Source organism: Lissotriton vulgaris, unplaced genomic scaffold, assembly GCF_964263255.1.
Source record: "Lissotriton vulgaris unplaced genomic scaffold, aLisVul1.2 SCAFFOLD_1361, whole genome shotgun sequence".
Classification (NCBI taxonomy): Eukaryota; Metazoa; Chordata; class Amphibia; order Caudata; family Salamandridae; genus Lissotriton; species Lissotriton vulgaris.
The window spans coordinates 492040-518303 of NW_028240788.1; the positions used below are offsets into that span (position 1 = coordinate 492040).

A 26264-nucleotide genomic window follows, 5' to 3' on the forward strand; every position below is an offset into this window, starting at 1 on the left:
TGTAGTGAGTTGAGGAGCAAACTGAGGAGTAAACTAGTCCTAGCGGTATGATTTATGGGAAAAAAAAATATTGGAAGAACTGTGCACAAAAAGTGAATTCAATATCAGTAATCACCGAAAAGTCAACTGTTGTGCCGAAAAGTTAAGTTGTTTTTGCCTAAGGAGCTCCTGAACAATAAAGACCAATGCAGTTAAAGGAGAATCAGTAAGGTTGAAGTGGCCGTTGAGAGTACCTCATTTCATTTTGAAAAAGACAAAAAAGTAACACTAGGGGAGAAAATGAGGTGGGAAAAATAAAGAGTCTTGGTTTAAGACTTTTGCATCAATAATCTACGCAAAATTCAGGCAAGCTATGCGAGAGCAGATTAAGGGTTTCCAAACGTTGGTGATATAAGCTGCACAAAATACCTCAGATAGAGCCGTACGCTGAGGAGAAGCTGGGTTGTCGAGCTGCCTTTAATGCTGGACTGGGAGGGGTACCCCAATCATGGCATTAGCAAGTGGCTGAGACGCGCACCAAAATAAATCATTGTTGCGTCAGTTAAAGAAAGCTGTGCAGCTCGTTCCGTTCTTCAGAACACAAAATGGCGGTCGTGCTGCCGCGACATTGCGAGTAGGGTTTACCTTGCAGTTGGAGCTGTCTTGAAATGTCAAAAGGGGATGCGGTGGATCACATCTTGAGCAGGAGACTTTCCGAAAGTCCTGTCTTCGAGCGGCTTCGCGTGAAGTGACTCGAAAGTGCAGAACCGCCACACCGGTCATCGGAGCTCTACCCAGATGCTGCCATGTTCCTCTGGTGCCAAGCCATGCCCCCCCTGATCCCAATTTTCTGATTTTCACTTTGCGGTCGTCACCATCTACAAAAGTATATCTTTCTAGTTTTACATCTAGGGTTAATGCTTTGCCTTTAATTTTTTGAGGAGCTCTATCACTGCAATGGGTAATTTAAACTCTATAAATCCATATATTACATGTTAAATCAAGTAACAACAAGTACTCTCTAGAATCAATTACAAAGTTTATGGAAGACTGGAACTCTGTTTTAATGCTATCGCATGCTTCCCTCCACACTAAAAATCCATTTTAGGAGTTGCTCAAAACCTTCAGTGAACGCAGTACTGTGAAAGGGGTTGGAGAAAATTAATTAGCATAACATTTTTCTCAACCTATAAGAAAAACTAACACTGCTGTGGGCAGTGCCCCCTCCAGGGCAGTAGAAGCATAAGTTAGATGTAGTGACTGCCTGTTAATTGAGAAGAGGGTAGGTAAAAGAGCCACACAGACTCCGATCCTTTTTTTGCTCGAAGTTCCAAGTGGACCTCAAGCTGAGTAATGCTGTACAATGAGCCACAGGTCCCCCAGCAGTTGCCATTCATCTTTCTGCCTCCCAGGACACGTTTTCATCCAGGACAAAGGTACCTTCACTGGTTACATCTGTTGATTAGACCCTGTGTCCCCCTTCAGACCACATTACTCTCATACACATTCTTTTGTATTTTTTTCTTCTTTTTGATTTGTCTACAGGATGCTTTCACCATGAAATCGTTTATTTGGACATACTCCCACTGGTAAGCTGAGTGGCTTTAGGTGTTGTAGTGCTCTCTAGTGTTCTGTTGTCTGAAACCTTCATACATCGGTTTTCTTTTTCTCTTTCAGAGTAGCCTGGCCCTCAGGAGAATCCCCGACTACTAGGGATTCGAAACGCATAGGCCCCCTTCCCTTTGGTCTGCTTCTGGTTGTCCTAGTGTTGAAGTGTGTTACACTAGTCTTGACACTTTTACACCCACACTTGTAAAAATTTTGAAAAAGCTGGTTTAATTTAATTCTAAGGAGTGTATTGCTTTGATTTGAATCTCCTTCCAGTGTACAGCAGACGTATTACTTCCCCCACTGGTGTATCAATTCCCCAGTCTGTGTGAAGTACTCTAGTATGAATGTATGAATGTTTGTGGTATGACTAAGATGTTTGATCTATGACTGTATGGTTGATATTTTACCTTGTTCTGTGTCCTTTATCATTATTGTCACAAACATTTATTGACATTATAAACTAAGGTAAAAGTTATTGTACCTTTTTCAATATGTTTTGTAGAATAAAACGGCTATTAAATAGCATCTCCCAGTTTTGAATATTAATCTTTATTTGGTTGACAAATTGTTACATGAATTATAGCATCAGTATTGGCATTTCTCCTCTGTTCAGTACAAAGAGCCAGGAATCTGGCTGAAGCATTCAGTAGCTTCCTCCCTCAAATTCCTATTGGGGGGGGAGGGAGGGGGGGATGTGTATGTGTGTTTTTTATAGGCCCTCATTAGGATGTCAATTGGAAAGCCTCTGACAGACATCCTTGGTTTGACTTGCGACCGCCGTATTAGGATTACGGAAGTTGGAATTAAAACCGGCCAGTCATTCCAGCTGCCTTCGTCAGCCATTCGGAAAGCCACCATAATCCAGTGTGGATGGCGTTTCTGCCATCGGGATTATGATGTCTGTTTCAAACAGGTTTTCCATGTTGGGCTTTCTGACATGGAAACACTGTCAGAAAGCAACTCCTTCTCCCTGTGGCTTCCTGTTTGGGTCCAAGGGGGCACATATAGTGCCCCCTGTAAATCCCTGCACCGTGTGGCAGTCACCCACACTGTGTAAGGATTTACACAAACTCCCATTTCTCTATGGGAGCTTGTGCTGCGCTTATGCTGCGGGCGCTTTCCACCCGCCACACAAGCTCCCATAGAGAAATGGTAGTTTGTGACCGCACCATGTGTGATGGCATTGAAATATGATGTTCGGAACCGTATTAAGGAAAACTGGCTGCATTTTAAAAAACCACAAAAAAACTACTTTATTTATAAGCAGTCTCAGACCTGGTGGTCTGATGACCCTAGCAGGCCACCGTCCCAGTGAGTGCTCTACTACACATGCAATAATGCAAGGATACCAGATTTACGGATGAGCCGATTTCTAGGGGTATGTTCCAACTAGCTTTGTTACCCATCCACCTCTCTTGTGTGTGGTTCCCCCAACATATCCAGAGTTTGAGATACTGTCCACAGGTGCAGCTGACCCCCACAAATTTAGTCTTCACTCTCGGTGTCTATAGTGCTTAAGGTCCTCCCCATGTTTTGAAACCACATGATGACAATTGAGTACCATTATTTTAATTGACGTTTGGTGTTTTACATTATCCTTGCTTGAATGGATGACAACATGTTTCCTAAATGTGCCTTTTTCACTTGAAGATTTATTTTGTCTCTTTGTAGTTGTAGAGTGGGAGAGCTTTCACAGAGTAGAACAGCCTTGCCAGAAACAGAACGTGTGGCATATACATTTGAAAGCATGAGAGAGAGAGAGAGAGAGAGAGAGAGAGAGAGAGAGAGGGAGAGAGGTGTGGAATGTACTTCTTGGTCTCGGAGTGCAGTATTATATACATTGGTGCACAAATGTGCATTATGTTGTACATTGGGCAGTATTATGAAGTTCTTACTATTGGCTTTGACATGCCCTCATGACAGACATGTTGAATTCTGACTCTTTCTAGCTTGAGCTTTGCGCACAGGCAGGCCCCCTGATTATTCATATTGTTTAAGCTATTCACTTTCAAGGTTGTTTGTAGATGTACTTTTTGAGATTGTTGACTGCACTGCTAGAGACTTTCGTAAGCTTTTTTAAGATAAAGGTTGAAATACGTGAGTGCGCAGAAGGAAAGTGAGAACTCTTTTGCCTTTGGAATGCTTGCATGGAAAGTGGCCAACTACATTGTTTCCTTGGCGCAGAGGAGGGCCTCTCGGGACCTTCTAGTGTGTGTTGAGATTATAAAGCTGTGGTTTGTTGACTGAGACTGGGATGTGTTTGGCCTCAATGACGGACGGGTCTACAGTGCAGCACCTCCTGGTTTGCTGAGTCTCTTGACTCCGGCTGTGAATCCCCCAGTCTAGAGTGGGCCAAGATGAAGTTTGCAGCCAGTGATGTTTTATTTCTCATTATTGGCATTGTGATGTGTGTGAGTCTGTGTGCACATTCAAGTCTTCAGTGGTTGTAATCATCTGATGTATTTAGTGTATATATCTTTCTGATTTTATGCAGCGGACGTCCAGCATTATCTGCTTGTATTTCATTCCATATTATAGCAGTTGCATTTGCCTATTGTTAAGTGTAATATTAATGTGTGTATGTATATGTATATGTATATGTATGTATATGTATGTGTGTATATATATATGTGTGTGTATGTATATGTATGTGTGTATATATATATATATATATATATATATATATATATAACGCAAAGTAGAGGAGCCCACGAGCCAGGTAAGGAATTTCAGCTTTTATTCATTTTAGAAAGCAGCCTGCGAAATGGGTGCAAATACAGCAGCCGCTTCAAAAGTCAGCCTGACTCGTTTCGTTTTCCAACTTCTTCAGAGGCACTGACTCAAATACTCCCAGGCGAACATTTTCCAGGCAGCTACACAGTAATTTAACTCCCGCCTCAGTGGGCATGTCCCAACACATATACTCATGGTATATGTAGTGTCCTTTCCTTCTCTAGTGAGTCGGCTGCCTCAGAGTCATAGTATTGTTTAATAAAACCACAGTGGGGTGTGCTTTATCACATCACGACCTCGCAGCTGTCATCACCTTCCCACAATAGCTCCTTGCTCCCATACCGGTGGCGCTGAAAAACGTCTCCGTGGTGGGCTGAGACAGCCCCAAGGCTACCTCCGTGGCTCAGGCACACCGCTCCAATCCAAACACAAAGTTTGCCTGTGTGTGTGTGTGTGTGTGTGTGTGTGTGTGTATATATATATATATATATATGTATGTATGTATATGTGTATATGTATATGTATATGTATATATATGTATATATATGTATATGTATATATATGTATATGTATATGTATATGTATATATATATTTTTGCACTGTGTGCCGGTAATCCAGGACTCTTAACTGCGCGGCAGTCCCTTCCACAAAACCGGCGATTTTAGAAATATGACAACAATCTTCCTGTCTACCCTCCAGGGTACAGAAAAGGTCGGGACACACCAGGATGCTCAAATTCCTTTAATCAACAACAGTAGTTACAAAAGCCGACGCGTTTCGCCGTAAGGCTTGGTCACGTGACCAAGCCTTAAGGCGAAACGCGTCGGCTTTTGTAACTACTGTTGTTGATTAAAGGAATTTGAGCATCCTGGTGTGTCCCGACCTTTTCTGCACCCTGGAGGGTAGACAGGAAGATTGTTGTGTTATATATATATATATATATATATATATATATATATATATATATATATATATACACATATATACACCTTTTTTGTAAAATAGTTATGCACGAATAAAACCCACATGACTTATTCTGAAAACAGTCTTTTGATGTGTCCCATTATATAAAAGTGAGATCCCTTTCCTGGTGGTGGTGTTTTTATTGCTAAATCATGTTTAAGCCTTCGAGTGGAGGGCATTATTTTCTATCATTTGGGAGGGCGAAGCAATACAATGTCTCAGGCCTAGACTATTTTAGTCTCTTACCCAGCTTATAGGAGCAGTGCTGGCCCCTGTTCGGGCTTCCTGCGGCAGCAGAAACTCACCGGTAGCAGGTTTCTTCAGGTTACACATGGCAGTCTTCAGGCATTACATGGCAGCTGACTGCACAGCATATTGCACAGCGGAGACTTCGGTTAGTGACGATCTTCAGAGCGACTAGCAGTAGATCTCTGTTTAGGGCATGGTTTTCTCTGGTAATACTTGACCCTTCTTCTGTCACACCATGACAAAACACATGCAGATGATCGCACTGAGTGATATCTTCAGCATGCAGTGCCTCTGACGACAACCTTAGTTCTTCACAGGACACCCCAAGAATACTACTTTGATCACTTGGTCTTCAGCAGTGGGCCAGACCCAACAGCACTCTTAGGCATTGCAGTGGTCACGCTGTCCACTTGAGGGGCACCCGGGTTACCAGTAGGCGATTATCCCAGATTCGTCAGGCATACCGCTTGGGCACACAGCTTCAGGTGTGTGGTAGTCACGATGGGGATAAAAAACAAAGCTCTCACTGCCCAGTTTGGCAATTTGAGGACTCGTTCAGTGCAGTTGCTTAGGGAGTTGGGAGGACCCTATGCTGGGGTCAGGTACGTCTGTCGATTCCACGATAGGCTCCTCCTGCAGGGTTGAGTCTTTCCTTTCTCACAGGCAGGATATCTTGACACTCTGGACATTCCAGTTATTCCAACTCCTACTTGATCTCCAGATGTTTCCTTGCCTCTCTGGAGTTGGCTGTCAGAGAGACACTAACTCTTGGCTGCTTATTAGTCTCTGAATACTCTGCGGAGTAACCCCTCCGCATTCGAAGAGACCACAGCAGCAAGCCTTGATGGTTCTTGGGCTCCTATCTTCATACTGACTTCCTAGATAGACAATGTGTATTCCAGAGCTGTTGCCCTTTAACTGGTTTGCTTTGTTTCTCCTTTCATGTATCCTGGCTAGGTCACCTTCCACACCTGGCCTTAGCTGCATTGCTACTTTGCCCAGCAGGACTGTTTCCAGCTGAAGTACCACAGAAGTACAAAGAGGTGTGAGCAGACTACACCCAGCTAGTTACGACCTCTCCTTACAGAGATTAGTAAAATAGAATAGAATTTGTGTCTCTTTAAATAGCTCCTTTCCCTAACAAATACTGAAGGCCTCGCCCTCCACTTCCTTCCATCTACCTAACAGCAGGTGCAGTCTAAAACTAATATTTGTGATGCATTTAAAGAGTCATGAGAGGGATATTCCTGGCCATTGTGTTGAGCCCAAAACCCATAAAACAAATTGAATAGAAGTAGCTCGCAAGTCTGGAGGGTGAACAAAAGGGACTGGGATCTCGTAAAGTGTTTAGAAATATAAAAATCTGAGAGGCCAGCTAAACACGGTCACTACTAATAAGGCAAAAAGTTCCCTTTTGCAATTCAAAAGGAGCCTGTTTTGATAATGGCAATAATTCTAGACTTCTTGCACATGCATCTAAAGGTAGAGGGAGCAGCACCAGGATCCCAGATAATTTTTATTTGCGAGACAAATGCTCATTTTAGAGTTTAACAATTACATTTTTTTAAGGTGTTTAGATCTTCTTCTTTAGATCTTCTTCTTTTTCAAACTATTTGGAACAAGTTTATCCTAAAAGTTTCCTACCCAACTGTTACAGGCCAACTCGGTTAATAAACTGGTGTGGTGTAATCCATATAAGCTTTTCTTACCTGAATTACCCATGACCTTTTTGTTTTTCAAAAATGTCTTGGTTAGTGGGTGCATGCTGACTTTATGGCCAATTGTGGAAGCATCTCCCATCTGAGGTCCACATGGACTTTGCATGATTGTGGCTTTAACCCTTTTCTTTCCAGTACAAGAGGCCCACCCAACATTTTGGTTACGAAAAGTGGGGGAGCACTAGTATCGATGGATTTACATATTCCAGTTTTTTCAAGTGCATACATTATGTAAAGTTACCTTTTTTGTGGCAAAGTTTAATGTTTGCAGAGCATTATGGATTCAAAAATTAAGAATATTAGGATTTGAATATGCCACCTCTTTCCCTGGATCCTTCGATTTCAGAACTTTTCGGAGTTGCCACAGTTCGTTAAGTATCAGTTGACCATGGACCCAGCTATAGCAGCTATTGAATTTAATAAGCAAAACACATACATAGGCATCACATGGTTGTGTATTTGTCTTTTTCTTGTACGAAATTATAAGCTCACCCAATGCCAGAAGTTTTTTTGTTTTGTTATCCGATTTAAAACGGAAGGTACACCACTATAACACAATGGCAAACTGTCGTACTTCTTTCTTCACCCATGAATGCAGTTCGTCTTTTTAACTCTGCTGCAGATTGGCCACTCACAAATGTATTCTCATTTTGACAGATTGTGTGTCTGTAGATGAGTCGGTCGGGAGCATAAATGTCCCTGGTGTTGGGTCTCAGTCCAAAGGTCTTGTACATTCTCTAGTTATTGTCCATAAACCCTTGTAAGAAATACATTTCAGCTCTCCTAATGTGCAGGATGAGAGTTTAATCTCTAACCTACTTAACATGGGATTTGAAGTGCAGGTGTTGAGTTTAAGCCAGAGTGATCAATCCATCAGGAGTTTGTATAATGTGGCCACTCACCCTTGTTAGTAGGTGAGTGTTGGCCTTTTCGATGACCTTGGCTGGGAATGGGAGGAGGGAGATAGGTTTGAGGATGTTGAGGTCAGTGGGATCAGCTGTTTCGATGGATCAGTTGATAAAGTGGTGTAACGACGGGATTTTCAGACCAGATATCACCAGCTCACCAATCCAGCCGAAACGTAACCATCTCCCTCCCCAGAGCCTACTTACCACAGTACCTAGGTACCTTCCTGGGGATGGGGAATTAGCAATATACAAGCTCATATCATCAAAAACACCACTAAATCTATAGGATTACTAGGAATACTCACTGATTACTAAGGAATTCCATGTCACATCCTATGATCTCACCTTATAGTCTCATGGCAATCTGGCCCAGACTATGCTACTCTCTTCCTCATGGTGGAGAGCAGTTCTAATGCATCTACCATTACACACCGACCACAATCTGTGCTCACGCAAGCCACAATCCGGTGGGTTTAAACATAGTCTCCTCCCGATGCTCTCACTTCCGTCACAATCTGGTGCGGATACACATTGACCACAATCAATGCTCTCACTAATGCCACTCTTGCTAGCGGCAATCTCTCACAAGCCGCAATCCAGCGGGTATACACATTGACCACAATCAATGCTCTCACTAATGCCACTCTCTCTAGCGGCAATCTCTGTCCTATGAATACCTTCAGCGCCCTCTGTTGGGAAGTTTCTCTATATGTCTAATATCTACTGAGGGTGTCTCATACACAATATTATCCCTTATGTGGCGAATAGGAGATCCAATCCTCTCACACAAGAATGGCCTAATTGTAGCATTCAGTGGTTATCTCCTGACCTGATCTACACACAATCTTCCATGCTCAATTATCTGCAGGGAAGGGAATGTCACATCCTTCTGTCAGCATTTGGGTAAAAAGAAGGGTTAGCTCTGTCCTAGAAGATAACAACCAAATGTAATTACTATATGCAAAGGTTATTCTCTGATTTAGGCGCTCCTTGCTCCCTTGATCAGTTACCACTTACCTGGACGGGAAACACATCCGTCCACATAACAGCATCTGGCTAGAAGAAAGGTTAGGCTAATCATGAAGAAATAACACCTGCACAGCTGTTCACTAAGAACTGGGGTCCCTTTATTACACAATAACAAATTATAACATCACAATAACTAGCAATCTAGGCATAGCCTGAAAGGTAAAGGGAAATAGACACATCTAAGGAATACACAGATCTGCGGGGTCTCTTTATTAGAATGTCAAACCAGAAAGCTTTATTATCAGATTACTAACACATTCAAATATAGCTGAAAGAATATTGGAACTGCAGATAGCTGAAAAGGGAAATAATGAATTATAACAAGACTGCACACCGCTAAAAGAAAAGGGATTAATCAGTGCAACAATACAGTGGGGAATATAGCCTAGGAAATAAAGGAAAGTGAATGATTAAGTGTAAAGCAAACTAGTTTAGAATACCTCACCCTATAAGAAAGGAATGTTTCTCTCTCTCTGGTGGAATCAGGGCTCTCTCCCTCTGTCACCACGGCTTCACTCCACTGGCTCCAACTGAACTTCTAACTGCTCCAAGCTCTTCCATCTGCCTGGTAACCACTCCATAGATCAGTTCTCCAATTCACAGTCCCAGCTGGCTAACTGACTTTGTTTATGTCAGCTTGCTTCTGTCTCCAAAGCATCTCACTCCAACTGCAAAGCAGCTTATTCTGACTGCATCTTCTCCAGACTGCATCTCATCCTGACCAGCTCCCTCTGACCGTAACTCCTTCTGACAAGTAACTCCTTCTGACAAGCAACTCCTTCTGACAAGCAACTCCTTCTGACAAGCAACTCCTTCTGACAAGCAACTCCTTCTGACAAGCAACTCCTTCTGACAAGCAACTCCCTCTGACAAGCAACTCCCTCTGACAAGCAACTCCTTCTGACAAGCAACTCCTTCTGACAAGCAACTCCTTCTGACAAGCAACTCCTTCTGACAAGCAACTCCTTCTGACAAGCAACTCCTTCTGACAAGCAACTCCTTCTGACAAGCAACTCCTTCTGACAGCTCATCCTCTCTGCACTTCGCTAATATGGAATGCTCTCCCCTAGTGGAAAGTTCCAGCCAGTAGTCTCCTCCCACCAAATCCATGTACCAGGCTCCCTGCTTCAGGCGCTCTCACAGTGATCAGCTGCTTGTTTCGTCTAGAGACTTGAGCCCCAGGGACATTTCTTGATAAGATTCAGCTCTGGACGGTTCTCTCTAGTTTGCAAAGAGCGAACAACACCTCATAACTAAAACATCACACCTGACCTACAAGCATCTCAGTCTGCAGAGGCAGAAAGCAAAATGGAGTCTCTCTGGTTCTGGGACTTGAAGGCCCGAAAAGGATGAAATAGACACACAGCTCTATCAAAGTACATACACAAACCCTACCAATAGGTAATATAAAGTCAGAACTACAGGATCCACCCTCTACTGTAGGTCTTCAGGCCTGAAAATGATGAAAGGACACGTAATTATTTCAAAGCCAATAGGCAATAGATGGATTAGAGTCAGAAATAAGGGATCTATCATCATCCTAAAGCGGCTATCCTCTAGTTTATTCTTCTAGGTCTGAAAAGAGGCCTGAAAAGGACCAAAACAAGCTAAGAATAGGGATCTACGATGGTAGCAAGCTAAAGTCACCATCACTCTGAAATAGAACCAAAAACCCGGTCACGACAAGTGGCAAAGCTTTGGGGCGATGGAGATGGCTGCTCTATGGAAGATGTGATATGGGCAAGGATCCGATGGGGCTCCAGAGTGGATTCTCTTTTTATTTTTTTATTTTTATTAAGTATAACAAGCAAGGCAAAGACAATATACATAGCGCTTTGTTCACATGAGGACAGGTAAACAGTACTTCAAATAATAAGCAATCATAGGAGGGAAGTAGGGGCACAGGGGAGAGACAATAAGCAGACAGTATTGCAAACATTGAATGTGGGGTCCGGGGGAAAGTGGGATATCGATGTTATCTACTGCAGGTGGTGTACATATGTCACCTCGATACCTATTCCACGGCCTCCAGATTTTGTCATTTCCGGGGGCGGCCCCGGGCCAGATACACCGTTTTTTCCCGAAACATGCACCAATCCAGGTTTTCCTTCCACGTCTCAACCGTAGGCGGCCTTTGGGACCCCCACAGTTGTGCAATATCACGTTTAGCGATCATGGCCCCCAGGGTCGCCCACTGGTCTGGGCCACGTTGTAATCTGTGGGTTCCCAGACATTTAGCAAGCAGCCTTTGGCCTCCGGTAGGAGAGGAACACCCGTAACTTCTTCCATTACTTCATACACCCCATTCCAATAAGCCACCACGTCAGGACATTCCCAGATAATATGCAGAAATGTCCCCACCAGACCACATCCCCGCTTACACAAACCCTCCTCTGAAAAGTCCATATGGACCATACGTGGGCCCATGATGTATACCCTATGAAGGATCTTAAGCTGGACCAGCCGAAGTCTTGCTGGAATCGCAACCTCCTTGGGCGAGGAGATCGCCGACTGCAGGTCCTCATCATCTAATTCAAGACAGTCCCGGATCCAGAGATCACGCAAGGGCAACAGAAGGCCCGATCTATCATGAATCATCTTTTTATAGACGAGGGCGATTGTACTGTCCGGAACGTGGCCATCTAGCAATCTATCTTCAGGCGGCTCTGGTATCGCCTCCCCCGTCGAGAAGACCGACATCAATGCATGGCGAATCTGGACATAGCGGAAATACTCAGAGTTCCCAAATTCAAACTCCTTCTTTAAAGTATCAAACTACTTCACTTGTCGCTTAACCCAGAGGTCTCCCACCTTGCTAATGCCAATGAGGTCCCATCTATCGAACCCTTTTGTCTTCCACAGAGTACCAAGTCTATCTGAGTCGAAAAGTGGGGTCGCTAAAGTCAGGCGGTCCTTTCAACCCATAGAAGCAGTTGCATCATGCCATATACAAACCGCCGTCCTAGTAGGCCCGGACAATGACTTTACCACTGATTTCGAGTACAGTGCCCTATAGTAATTGCCCCCCGGCAGCAACCATCTATCCATAGCAAATGCAGGATTCAGTTCGGAACCATACATACCATGATTAATGGCCCCCAACTGAGACGCCCAGTAATATCGCTTGATGTCCGGGAGGGCAATAGCCCCATCGTACCACGGGAGCGTTAGTTTGGACAACGCAATGCGAGGTCGACCGTCCCATATCAATTTCCTCTGGAGACCCTCGATGTTACGGAAATAACTGGCAGGGACAATGTCAAGCGTGTTTTGGAGGGCATATAGGAAACTAGGCAAAGACATCATCTTAAAGAGGGCCGTGCGTCCCAACGGCGAGAGTGGAAGTCTACGCCATCCTGCTGCAACATCCTGCCGCAATCGAGTTAAAGGTGGGAGAAGATTCAGCTCATACCGAGCCACAGGGTCTGTGGAGACCCAGATACCCAGATATTTGAATCCCGTCTGTGTCACCTGTATGGGGCAGTTACGCGGGAGAAGGGGGACGTCGCCAGAAAGAACGTACAAATAGGATTTTGCCCAATTGATAATTAAACCCGAGTTTCTACCGAAGGAGGCCAGAACATCACAGAAAACCATCAACGATTTCCTGGGCGAGATTAGATATAGAAATATGTCGTCAGCATAGAGCGAAATGCGATCTTCATAGTCGGCGGACCACCGAATACCCCTTAGCGAGGGCTCCTAGCGGATCCAGGCAGCAGGGGGCTCAAGGGCCAGGGCGAACAAGAACGGTGACAGGGGGCACCCCTGACGGGTACCACGCCCGAGACTAAACTGGACCGAAACTCGACCGTTGACTACGATCTGCGCAAGCGGGTCTTCGTAAAGAAGCCTGACCCAACCGATAAAGCCGGGACCAAAACCAAATTTAGCTAATGCAGCCCACAAATAAGGCCACTCAATAGTATCAAAAGCCATTGTTGCATCCAAGGATGCTAAAATGGCTGGCTCGCGCAACGTCGCAGCCCTCGCGAGAACTCCGTGCAGACGCCTGAGATTCAACGCAGTGTTCCGATGGGGAATAAAACCGGACTGATCCGGATGGATCGGGTCACTAATAACAGTAATCAAGCGATTGGCCAGCACCTTTGCGAGAATCTTCGGCTCAGCGTTCAAAAGAGATATAGGACGATACCACCCACACTTGTCCCTAGGTTTCCCTTCTTTATATATAACAACAATCGTCACAAGTCGCTGGTCTCGGGGGAGAGAACCACACTCACGAGACTCCAAAAACATCTCTCAAATTAGGAGCAATCTTATCAGGTCGCAACTTGTATAGCTCTATCGGCAGCCCATTAGGACCCATGGCCTTACCAGACCGCAAGGAGCGGATCGCAAGGGCAACCTCATTGGCGGTTATTGCTATGTCCATTTGCTCTCTATCGGTGTCTGAAAGACTCTGCAATGTCATGCAGCAACAAATGAGTCTTCCTCCGGTCTATCCGACACGGGAAAGTATACCGTACGAAAGTGATCAGCAAAGCACTCAACAATCTCTACCGGGTCCGAGACCCGCACACCACTCACCCTCTCAATCTCAGGCATGACACGACTAGCTCTATCCCTCTTGTCCAACCAGGCTATCAATGTACCTGCTTTATCTCCCACGTCATATAGACGACCCTGTTGCTCTAGACTCATGGCCTTAGCTGCATCCGTAACTAAAGCCCTGTATTCCAACTGTTTGAATCGTAACATATGTGTCTTCGCGCGGGTAACCTCCTGTTCCAGATCTAACTCAAGGCCCGCTATTTCAGTCTCAACATTTACCACCGCCTCATTCCTCTGTTTCTTAACGCCTGCAATCAAAGACAGGGCTTGACCCCTGAGAACTGTTTTAAAGGCCTCCCAAAGCGACGCTGCGGACGAAACCGAGCCCTCATTCTCTGAAAAATATTGATCAAGTGACTTTATCAAAGTGTTACGAGTTTTAGGATTACGAAGATCCCAAGGGTTGATCGGGGCCACCCGCCCCTCGGTCCCCAAAGACAATTCTATTTGAACCCACAGAGGAGAGTGATCAGAAATTCCCCGAGCCATGTGTTTAATCTCAGCGACAGAAGGCACCTGTGCAGCAGGCACCAGGATGTAGTCAATCCTCGACAGGCTACCATGGGCACCAGAGTGGAACGTGTATTGCCGCTGAGTGGGATGCAACAGTCTCCAACAGTCTACAAGGCCTAAGGTATCGATGAGATCATGAAGCCAGTTCTGCTCCCCCCTTGAGGTCCCTAGGTGGATGTCTATCAAAAATACCAGACACAATCGCATTAAAATCACCACCCAGTATTAATGATCCCTCGGGGAGAGCCAGGAGAACCCGCCCCAAATCTGCAAAGGTAGTGGATTGTAGGCCGGGAGGAACATCTACGGAGATCAGGGAAAGAGTCCTTCCCTCCCAACGACCATTAAGGACGACATAGTGCCCTCTATCATCGAGAACTGTTGCATCTACCTCCAACGGGTGAGAGTTCTTAATAAGAATACCCACCCCTCAGGAACCTGAGGAGAACCCTGTATGGGCGGCTAAACGATACCCCTTCCTATTCATAGCATAGCATGCATTTCCTATCAAGTGAGTTTCCTGAAGTAGGACCTTATCTGGGGAATGACGTTTTAACTGCTGCAGCACCACCCCACGCTTTATCCTATTCCCCAGCCCATTCACATTCCAGCTCAGAAGCCTCAACCCCCTACCCCCCATCCCACACAAGAAAGAAAATCCAACCCCAAGAAGAAACCAGTGCTCCAATCAGAAAGTCTTGCAATACATTGCCTTGCAGATAACGAAACAGAAAAAACAACAAACCCCCCCCCCCTCCCCACCCAACAACCAGTTACAACACCCCCCCCACCCTGCACCCCTGCATAAGAATAAAAAGCCACCCCAACTTGCAGTGTGCCTGTCGCCCCCACATCTAAACTAATCTACAGAAAGTCAAGCAGAGGAGGAATACGACCCCCCGATAGCCCCGCAACCCCCGAAATATCTCACAGAATCGCATTACACAGTTATTGCGCCACAGTTCGAAACCTCCAGAATACCCCAGGAACCAGTCAATGATGAGGCTTATTCCTGGTCCATCGATCCGCCTTCCGCACCACCGCTCTGCCCGTCCTGCGGATGATGGGCCGAAAGAGTATCAAGCCAGTCGGCCACGGCGTCTGTCGAAAAAATAAGTCAGCTCTGCATATTCGATACGCAACTTGGCCGGAAAAAGCATGGCATACTTGAGGCCCATCTCTCGGAGTCTCCTTTTCACCCCAACAAGAAAACCAAGTCTCTGTTTCTGAACAGCTTGGGTGAAGTCTGGATAAAAACTGATGGTAGTATTCTCAAACGTTATGGGACCGCCTATACGCGAAGCCTGCAGGATAGCGTCTCTATCGCGGAAATTAAAAATCTGTGCTATTATAGGCCGCGGCGGGGCACCCGTCTTGGGTTGTCCACCCGGAACTCTGTGCGCTCGTTCCACAGTGAAAAAATTACTCCGTCCCTTGGGTGCAAGAGGATTCATGATCAGGTTCTCCACAAAAAGATCAGTTGCTAAATCCTCCGCTCTCTCCCGAACTCCTATAATACGGACGTTATTCCGCCTAGACCTTCCTTCAAAATCCTCCAGACGACGCGCAAGGAGGTCATTGGAGGTCCTCAAATTGCGAACCTCCGTCTGTATCTCAACAACGTCGTCCGTCAGACCAGAAGTCTTAATATCCAGCGATGTAACCCTTTTGTTGGTTTTCGCTAGGTCTGTGCGAATCTAATTCACATCAACCGCCACAGTGTCGAGTTTATGGGCGAGAGTCTCCATTTGTTTCCCGAGAGACGATCTGATCCCATCAATGGCGGCCACGACGTCTTGCAGGGTAGGCTCCGCCGCTTAAGTCAGTGGATCTTTCGTTCCCTCCAGCGACCTACCCGGTCCACTGGGCGACACCTTAGCCTGGGCATAGTGGTCCATGATGTTGGTTTGGGTATAACTACCCCGCCGAGTAGCTTTTGACCTCCGCTTGTCCCCCTCTGGCTTCCTCGCCATCGTGAAAGACAGTAGAGATGATTCCAGACTGGGGCGGGGGATAAAAGCGCAATCAAGAGACTGAGTGGAAGGCCATGCCTGGCAGCGATTGACCTTGGTCACCCCAAGACAGTCAAGTAAAGTAGAAAGATGGAGATCTCTAAGGTCCCTCTAGCAGAAGTGCGGAATCAGCCAAAAAGCACGGCTCTTCAGGGCAGGTCCCACCGTGGGATATTTATACTTGAGTACCAGACCAGACCGTCGCCTCCAGTGAGAGGGGGGGGACACTCACAGTATTTGGTCTCTCCAGCAGACTAAAACGAAAGTGAAAGTGAGCCGGACCGGTCGTCTCCACCGCCTCAGGCCGATGTTGTTCAACTACAACTCGGGCACCATGCCAACTCCACAGCCGGGCATCACGGAGGCGCAGGCCGCAATCTTCAAATCGGCATAACTCCGGCTCCCGGCGTCCGATCCAGATTCTGGTTGTAGTATTCGCCTCCCCAGTGGTTCGTCTTCACGGGGACATATATGAAAGTCAGGATACACTACAGGATATATGCGGGAGGTTACGAGGGTCTCGGGAGCCCTGTGCTCACGCGGCCATCTTGGTTGCGCGCGAAGCTCCTCCCATCCAGAGTGGATTTTCTTAATGGTCTATAGTGTCTTGTCTGGTGAGCGGAGTCCAGTTGAACAGGGTCTGTTTGGGTGCGGCGTGGTTATTTGTGGTGGTGACGGCTGTTGTGGCAGGGTCTTGGTTGTCCAAGATGTTGAATATCTGCCTGATCTTGTGGTTGAAGGTGCAGAGTTTGTTGCGGAGGTCTTTGGAGCGTGGAACGTCTGTCATCTCGCTGTTCAGCCTGGCGAACTCCTTGGCGATGGCGAAGAGTTCTTTGCTGTTGTGTGCCTTGGCGTTGATTCTGTCTTGGACGGTTGTTTTCTTTGTGGTTTTGAGGAGGAGGTGGTGTGCATTGAGGGCAGTTTTAAAGGCTGTGTGTGTTTCCAGGGTTTGTTGTTCCCCAGTCTCTTCTTGAGTCGTCTGCAGGTGCATCTGGATTTGTGGAGGGTGGGAGTAAACCAACTGGCTTTCTTGGAGTGTTGCTTGCCAGGTGCCTTCTTTAAGGGGTGCTAGAGTGTTTGCTCAGTTGGACATCCGTCGGTGCAGGTTGCTTGCTGAGGTGTTGGCGTCTGCTGATGTCGGCGGTGTGGTAGTGCTGAGGTGTTCTTGGGTTGCCTTGTTTCAGCTACAACTGAAGGGCGGTGAGGGTGGTGGTGAAGGCGACGTGTACTCAGTGGTTGTTGGTTCAGAGGAGTTTGGTGGTGTGGTACTAGGTGATGTTTCTGCTGGCAGAGAAGACTGGGTTGAGTGTGTGTCCGGTTGTGTGGGTAAAAGCTTTGACTAGCTGCTTGAGAATGAGGTTGACAAGGTTCTCCAGAAGAGATGCAGTGTTCTGGTCACTGGGATTGGACAGTTGGAAGTTGAGGTCGCCGAGTCGGATGTAATCGGTGGGTGCGGAAGCCTGGGGTGCAGAAGCCTGGGGTGCAATGAGCTTTACGATGGCCTCAGTGAAGGGCGGATGGGGTCTGGGAGGTCTGGAGATGAGGGTGCAGTGGAGGGTCGTGTTAGTCTGGATCTGGAAAGGGAGGTGTTCCATGGTTGTCGTTGGATCATACGAGTGAGTGGTCAGGCGGAGGGTTTTCTTGTGGATGATGGCAATTCCTCTCCGTGTTCGGACATCGTGGTCCTTGCGGGAGATTTTGTAGCTGTCTGGGATGGCGGTGGCGATGTTTGGACCAGAGCAGGGATTGGTCCAGGTTTCCGTAAGGAAGGCGATGTTGGGAGAGTCAGCGTCAAGGAGGTCCCAGATTTCTGTGGTATGTTTGTAGAGGAAGCACATGTTTGGGCTTCCTGGCTGGAGGTGTACATCTCACATCCTCCCAGTTTCCCACTCAATTTCTGTTGTTCACTTGAACAAAAATCAACTGTGGGGTCAAGGGAAGAAAAACTTCGTTCTCATTGCTCCCTGGTTCCAATGACTCCCTTCTCAAAAGACATCCTTCTCTGGGAGGGAGCAGAACCGTGCTCCCTGAAAGGCATGCATTCAGAGGGCATTGATGTCTCTCCATAACAGACAGCAGTTTGAGGGTCTCAGTCCTACTGTGACACTGTGGTGACCACTCGGAACTGCAAATCTGCCCCATCCATCACAATGATACTGGTCCCTTTATATTCTGGAATACTGCTTTCTCCTATCCCGGCTGAAAATCCATTTCCCCTCCCACAATTGCAAGTGAAATTTTAGCATGTCCAACTATTCTTAGCTCGGAGTAAACTTAAGCTGGAAGAAGCAGGTTATTTTTTTCAGAAAGTGAATGAGCAATTAAAACACCTTTAAATCTTCTTTTATCTTGACACATTTGCCAACTGCTCATGGACAGAGGTCAAATGTCAGTTTGTCTTTTTACTAATTGTTGCTCAGATGTTCCTAGAAAATGTTGTTTACTTGTCTTTCTCTTTTTACAGTTAATACTTTGTCAAGTGAGCTATTTGACAATAATTGTGAAACAAAATGCAGTAAAAGTCCCCTTTTTTCTCTAAAACGACATTTGAACAGCTTGTAAATGAATAGTACAAGTAGATCAGAAATTAAGAGAACTTTTTCATGTAATTCAGAAGTGTGATGCAAAAAAAGATTTAAATTGGAGTAAAACAAATCGGGACACTTTGGTGATGTGCAAATGACAAATATTTTCAGAAACTTTATTTCCAAGCATTGTACACTATATAGTTTTAAAAGCCCGTCAGTGACAAAATCTGTGGCCATTTCAATGTCAAATCTGCTGATTGCAAAAATCAGTGGGCTGCTACTTTATGCTGTTATGTATTTATTAAAAGTTATCGTTTTTAAATATGATGTGAGAGACAATCCTGGCCAAGCCCTGATGACAATGCATTTAATGAATTAAAGGGCAAGCCTGCAGTCAAGTGTATCTTAAATGTGGCTAGGTTTGCATTCTATATGGAGCTAACGTTTAGTCTATTAAATCAAACTAAAGCGTTTTCTGTACAGTAGGCGTGCTGAACGTGCATATTTGAAGGTGCTCTCATATGTAATAAAGAAGAAAATGGTGTCTCATTGAATTAAAATACTTACCCATGATCACATAATTGAAAACCAGTTTGTGTCGAAAGCATTAGAAGTAGGTCGAGTAGATTATTTGTCACTAGACCTGCAGGTCTCGTAAAAGTTTGGGAATTTTTTGAGCCCTATCCTATGCATCTTTAAGGCAAATATTTAGTAATTCCTATTTGAGCCACAGTAGTGGGTAATTGGGGCCTTAATAAGAGGCAGGGTGTGTGCTCGCTGCTGCTGACCAGATCTCCTAGTTGCTAGCTGGGAATGCGCTCTGCCATGGTTTTGCTTCTGCTTTTTGGACGCTTGCTGCCATTTTGTTGTTTGTTGTTGTGCCTCCCAGCCCGGCTCTCCACCGCGCTCCCGCCTTCCAGCTGCTCCTCCCTCCCACTGAAAGTTTAGGCTCTACCCTCCTGAGCAAGTGCTGTGACCGTCCTGAGTTCCTCAGAAGCGGTCGCTCCTCGCGCTGCTCCCTGCTCAGAATTTGGTATTGTAGCGCTATAATGCCAGACTGCTCTTTGCCATTGAAATCAATAGCGCATTGCTCGCATTGCTCCTGCAATTATTTGTGCCTTATTCCTGATTATATTTATATCGTAGCGCTATACTGCTAAACTGCGCATTAATTATTCAATTGTGCATTGCTGCCTTTGCCTGCTTAATTTATTTGTGCCGGATTGTGCCGGTGCCACTGCCCATTTCATAGCCATTATTAAGTTTGTACCCCAATCTCCTCCTGTTTGGCTTTTGGCTTGCTGCCATTTTGTTGTTTGTTGTTGTGCCTCCCAGCCCGGCTCTCCACCCCGCTCCCGCCTCCCAGCTGCTCCTCCCTCGCTACGCCCCCTCCACTATCCACATATGACAGACACATTTGCGCGCAGCGTTCACGCGCAGCGGACGCGCCCCATGCGCGCCGAAGGCGCGCCAAAGGTAAGCCAGTCTACGCCCGTCTACGCCCGTCCGCGCCTGGACCGCGCCCAGCGCCAGACCCCAGCAAAATCCACTCCACTCGCATAACGTACGATGCCGCAACCCTCTCAGCACTTAACCCTGGCCGACTCCCAAACTGCTACCAAGCCGCCCCAGGACACACCCATGGACCCTTCACCTGCCACTCCTGCAAGTTCGACTGAATCAGCACCCACACCAAATCCACAGACTCCAAACAGAGCTCCGACACGAACCACCTGAAGTGCATCCTGCTCAACACCCGACACGCCATTGAACTTTGGAACCTACTCGACACCACATCGCCGGACGTCGCCTTTCTTACAGAAACCTGGATGAACGCCTCGTCAACGCCCGACATCGCCACAGCCATCCCGGACGGCTACAAGATCATCTGAAAGGACCGCATCAACCAAACAGGAGGAGGCATCGCCATCGTCCATAAGAACACCATCCGCATCACAATCAGTTCCGATGACAACCTCACAACCGCCGAACACCTTCACTTCCAGATTCACACCGACCCTAAGACCACACTCAGAGGCACCCTCATCTATAGACCACCCGGACCCCGCACACAATTCAGCGAAGACATCACTGACTTCATCAGCCCACACGCCCTCTCCTCCGAGGACCACATTCTACTGGGAGACCTCAACTTCCACCTGGAAAAGAACAACGACAGCAACATCACCACCCTTCTGGACAACCTCGCCAATCTGTGACTCAAACAACTTGACACCCCCACCCACTATGCCGGGCACACGCTCGACCCAATCTTCACCTCCAGCAAGCACATCTGCTTCAATCACACCACAGCTCTCCATTGGACGGACCACAGCTGCGTTCACTTCAACTACAAAAAGACTACGACCCACAACCACCCACAACCAATTCCCCGGAGAAACTGAAACAAAATTACCACCGACCAGCTCTTCACATCGCTTCACCAAAACCCTCCTGCAAAATCACCGGACCCAAACCAAGCAGCCACCAACCTCACACAATGGATCATCCACAGCGCTGACGAATTAGCACCCTTGAAAAACCATCAAATCGAGCAAGGCAGCAAAAAAGCCCCCTGTTTCAATGATGACCTTAAGAAATCCAAGAAGATCTGTCGCACCCTCGAAAGCCTGGCGAAAAAACCCAACCACTGACAACCTGGCCACCTTCAAGAACGCCACCCGCAAACACCACCAACTGATCTGATCCACCAAGAAATCCGCATTCAAGGATCGACTCGACAAAAACGCCCACAACAGCAAGGAACTATTCAACATTGTCAAAGAGTTCACTAACCCCACCGCCGGCACCAACGACATCACTCCCTCCCAAGACCTCTGCGACTCTCTAGCCTCGTTCTTCCACAACAAAATCGCTGACATACATAACAGCTTTGGAGACTAGTTCACCCCACCTACATCCAAACTAAAAACCCCCTTCAACAACCTTTGCGCCTGGAACCCAATCACCACTGAAGACACCATCCGCCTGATGAACACCATCCACTCAGGATCCCCAACCGTCCCACGTCCCCACCACATTTTCAACAAAGCAGACTCCATTATCGCACCCCATCTCCGAGACGTCATCAACTGCTCCCTCAACTCCGCTACCTTCCCGGAAAGCTGGAAACATGCCGAACTCACCGCCCTCTTGAAGAAACCCACAGCAGACCCCACTGAACTTAAGAACTACTGCCCCATTTCGCTCCTCCCATTCCCTGCCAAAGTCATTGAGAAATACGTCAACAGTCAACTCGCCGCCTTCCTCGAATCCAACAAATCCCTCGACCCTTCACAGTCCGGCTTCCGAGCCAAACACAGCATCGAGACCGCCCTCATCGCAGCAACAGACGACATTCGAACACTACTGGACAACGGAGAAACAGCTGCACTCATCCTACTTGACCTCTCCGCAGCCTTCGACACAGTCGGTCATAGCACCCTTATACAACGCCTCAGCAACGTCTGAATACAAGGAAAAGCATTGGACTGGATGATCTCGTTCCTCGCCGGAAGAACCCAGAGAGTCCGCCTCCCCCCTTTTAGATCAGAGGCCACTGAAGTCATCTGTGGCGTACCACAAGGATCTTCACTCAGTCCCACCCTCTTCAACGTATACATGAGTCCCCTCGCATCCATCGCGCGCCAACACAACCTCAACATTATCTCCTACGCAGACGACACCCAGCTGATCCTCTCCCTCACCAAAGGCCCAAACACAGCCAAAACCAACCTACACGAAGGGATGAAAGAAGTAGCCGAGTGGATGAAGAACAACCGTTTAAAACTGAACTCCGACAAAACGGAAGTCCTCATCTTAGGATCATCCCCCTCCGCCTGGGACGACTCATGGTGGCCACCGGCCCTGGGAACCGCACCCATACCAACGGACCACACACGTAACCTGGGCTTAATCCTGGACTCCTCCCTCTCGATGACCAGACAAGTCAATGCCGTCTCATCATCATGCTTAAACATCCTACGTATGCTCAAAAAAATCTTCCGTTGGATCCCCACCGAAACAAGAAAGACGGTCACCCATGCACTGGTCACAAGCCGACTGGACTACGGAAACGCCCTTTACGCCGGAACCACATCCAAACTACAGAAAAAACTCCAACGCATCCAAAACGCCTCAGCCAGACTCATCCTAGACATCCCCCGCCAAGCTCACATTTCCGGTCACCTGAAAGACCTCCACTGGCCCCCCGTCAACAAGAGAATAACGTTCCGTCTCCTCACCCACGCACACAAAGCCCTCTATGACCTAGGACCCGAATAATAATAATAATAATAAAGGGGTTTGTAAAGCGCCTGGTGACGCCATCCCGGCGTGTCCCCGCGCTGTGGAGAGAGCAGCAGAAGAGAGTGAGAGACCTATAGGGTATAAAGGTGGGTTTTTAAGAGTTTCCTGAATATTGTCTCAGTCTCTGCAAGTCTGATGTTCAATGGGAGAGAGTTCCAATTTTTGGCCGCCAGCGCACGAAAGGAGCGCCCTCCCCTTCTGGCCTTGTTTATCCGGGGGGCTTTGAGAAGACCAGTTCCCCTGGAGCGAAGTGCTCTATTGGGCACGTAGGGGATAGCAAGATCCTGCAGGTATTCAGGGGCTTTCTGAGAGGTTATCCTGTAGCATATTAGGAGTGCTTTGAACAGGATCCTCTTTTTTATAGGGAGCCAGTGAAGAGCAGCCAAGGTGGGCTTAGAGGCAGCTCTTTTGGGTAGCCTGAGGACTAGCCGCGCTGCCGTGTTCTGAAGAACCTGCAGCTTTTTGATGTTCTTCTCTGTAGTCCCTAAGAGTAGCACATTACCGTAATCGATACGGGAGGTGACTAGAGCTTGGGTCATCGTGCGTCTGGCCTCTAAAGGAAGAAGGTCCAGCATACGGTTTAAGGTCTTCAGCACCCCAAAGCATTTCCCTACTAGCTTATGGACGTGGCTATCAAAGGAAAGCTTGGGATCGACCCATACACCAAAGTTCTTTGCTTCCTTGCAAGGAGAAGGTAGAGGGCCTAAACAAGGAGGCCACCAGTCCTGAGTCCAACTGGCTGTATTTCCCCCTATCACAAGAACCTCTGTTTTAGAGCCATTGAGCTTTAGGCAGTGTTGGTTCATCCAGCCTGCAAGCTCCTGCATGCAGGCTTTAAAGTTTGCGGCTGCTAAGGTGGGTGCCTGGGATAGGGAGATGAGGAGTTGGGTATCGTCGGCGTAAGATACTAAATTTATGCCGTACGATTGGACCACATCCGCCAGCGGGGCCATATAAAGGTTAAACAGGGTGGGGCTCAGGGCAGAGCCCTGAGGCACCCCCTGTTCTAGGGCAATCCTGTCTGAGAGGAAATTTCCCCTCTGAACCTGGAAGCTGCGATCCATGAGGAAGGCTTTAAGCCATCCCAGTGCAGCCTTGGTGACCCCAGCCTGGTTTAGACACTGTAGCAAGATGGAATGGGCTACACTGTCAAACGCAGCACTGAGGTCCAGCATAATGAGTGCCATTGTGTGACCCTCGTCAGCTCCTGCCCGTAGAGTTTCAGTCGCTCTCAGGAGGGCTGTCTCAGTGGAGTAGTTAGTCCGGAAACCAGACTGGGAGCTGTGCAGGGAATTATTAGCTTCTAAGTGAGCCATGAGTTGTTTATTGGCAATTTTTTCATACTTCAACACGCGCCTGTCCTTTTACACCCCCACTCGCCAACTACGATCGTCCAATCAAGCCCTCGCCGCAATTCCACGCATCCAAAGATCCACCATGGGGGGAAGATCCTTCTCCTACTTAGCGGCCAAGACCTGGAATTCTCTCCCCACCCACCTCCGCCTTACACAGAACCACCTCTCCTTCAGAAAACAACTAAAAACTTGGATATTCGATAAGTAAAGTTGCCCCCCTCCCTCAAGCACCTTGAGACCCTCTGGGAGAGTAGTGCGCCATACAAATTTTAAACTTGAACTTTTATCAGGGGCTGCTTGCTGACTCCCGAGCTCTCTTTTTGGGTGCTGGATTTCGCTTGGGTGTTCATTTGGAAATCTGGATACCCCCACAGGATACTCTAGGCTGTTCCTGTCCTCCGGCTGCTTGTGTGCGATGTACCTAGAGCCACATTGGATAATTTGCTTTGGTTCTTTGTGAGTTTTTTGTGAGGAGGTTTACTTGCCATTTAAATGGTTTCAGTTCTTAATTAGAATAGCAGCTATGTTGCTAGCAGTATAGGACTGCCTTGCATGGGTTCTCTTTAAATGCCTTTTACTAATCATTTTCTTATGTTTTCAGAAACTTGTGATTGCATAATTAATATTCATGCTGGGAATCTGTGCAAATGTTATTTTTCCGCAGAGACCTTGTTGAACGTTCCAAGGACTCGTTGAGCTCCCTGCAGAGACAACACGCCACATTCAAGCCTGTGCTGGCCATTGTGCAGGTAAGCGAAAGAACTTGTTTCCCAATATGATGAGTGAAAAGTCCAAGCCTGACAGTTTAACATTGCTGTTGATTTTCTTTTGGAAATATTTGTATTGCTTCATGATCAAATGTGACACAACCTGTCAAACTCCTATGTTGATTATAAAGAAGAGAAATAGTGTGCCATCGACATTTGGGAGAAGCTACATATGTTATCTGGGAAAACTGTGGGGCTTTAGATTGTTTGACTCTAATTTCCTGAGTTGGGTCCTACTGTAGATCTACAAATTGTGCCAAGTGCAAACTCTTCTGCACTTGACTCGGTGGCATCGATGGGGTCATAGGCTTCACAGGGAGGTAGCGTGGGTTGTGCTGGAGTGCAGCAATCAATAAATAAAGGAATCTGCAACTCAGTGCTTATCTTTACAAGAAGTAGAAATACTATATTATTCACTAGAATGCAATTGTACACACTATCACCAGAAAACAATTTAGTGTCTTTACAAGAAGTAGAAATACTATAATATTCACTAGAATGCAATAGTGCAATTTAGTGTCTCTGGGTGCTATTCAGGTGAGTGATGTTCCTCTTCCTGCTTCTTCCCCGGATCTCTCCTGGCTCCAGGCTCTCTCCCGGTGTCCCTCTCCCTTCTGCAGGAGTGTTAATATAGCTCAGGTGCATATTAGTCACTCCCAAATATGTGTTCACACAGTCTCAGTTCAAGTGGAATTCATGCTAATAGGTTGGCCTTGCCTTCATGTATGCCTGTGCACTGTAGCGCTGAGATGCCCAAGGGTAGTCACGCGCTCTATAAATCCCATAAACATAAACATAAACACTCTGTGCTGGAGAGGCTGCATTCCACTAAGTAGCTTTCCTCTCATGCCTAATTTGCTTGTGGCACACATGGCAGTGGGCCAGTGCCTGGTCCTTCGGCGGCATGAACGGAGACAGCAGTACTGGCATGGCACTTTACTGACAGGACCAACAGTGAGTGTGTCTGACTTTGGGTCTTGACACAGAGCGCATGTCTGGGCTGGCAGGTCCACGC

The 26264-nt window shown here is 46.9% G+C and overlaps 1 protein-coding gene across 1 annotated transcript in view; it reads left to right on the forward strand.

Moving 5' to 3' along the window:
* The window catches only part of LOC147672873 (monofunctional C1-tetrahydrofolate synthase, mitochondrial-like), a gene marked incomplete at its 3' end in the record, with an annotated part of 195553 nt that overhangs the window by 75793 nt on the left and 93496 nt on the right, over window positions 1-26264 (forward strand). Inside the window, exon 2 of the mRNA XM_086947959.1 lies at window positions 25147-25231. Coding sequence (XP_086804085.1) covers window positions 25147-25231 — 85 coding nt within the window. The remainder of the gene's footprint in view (window positions 1-25146; window positions 25232-26264) is intronic.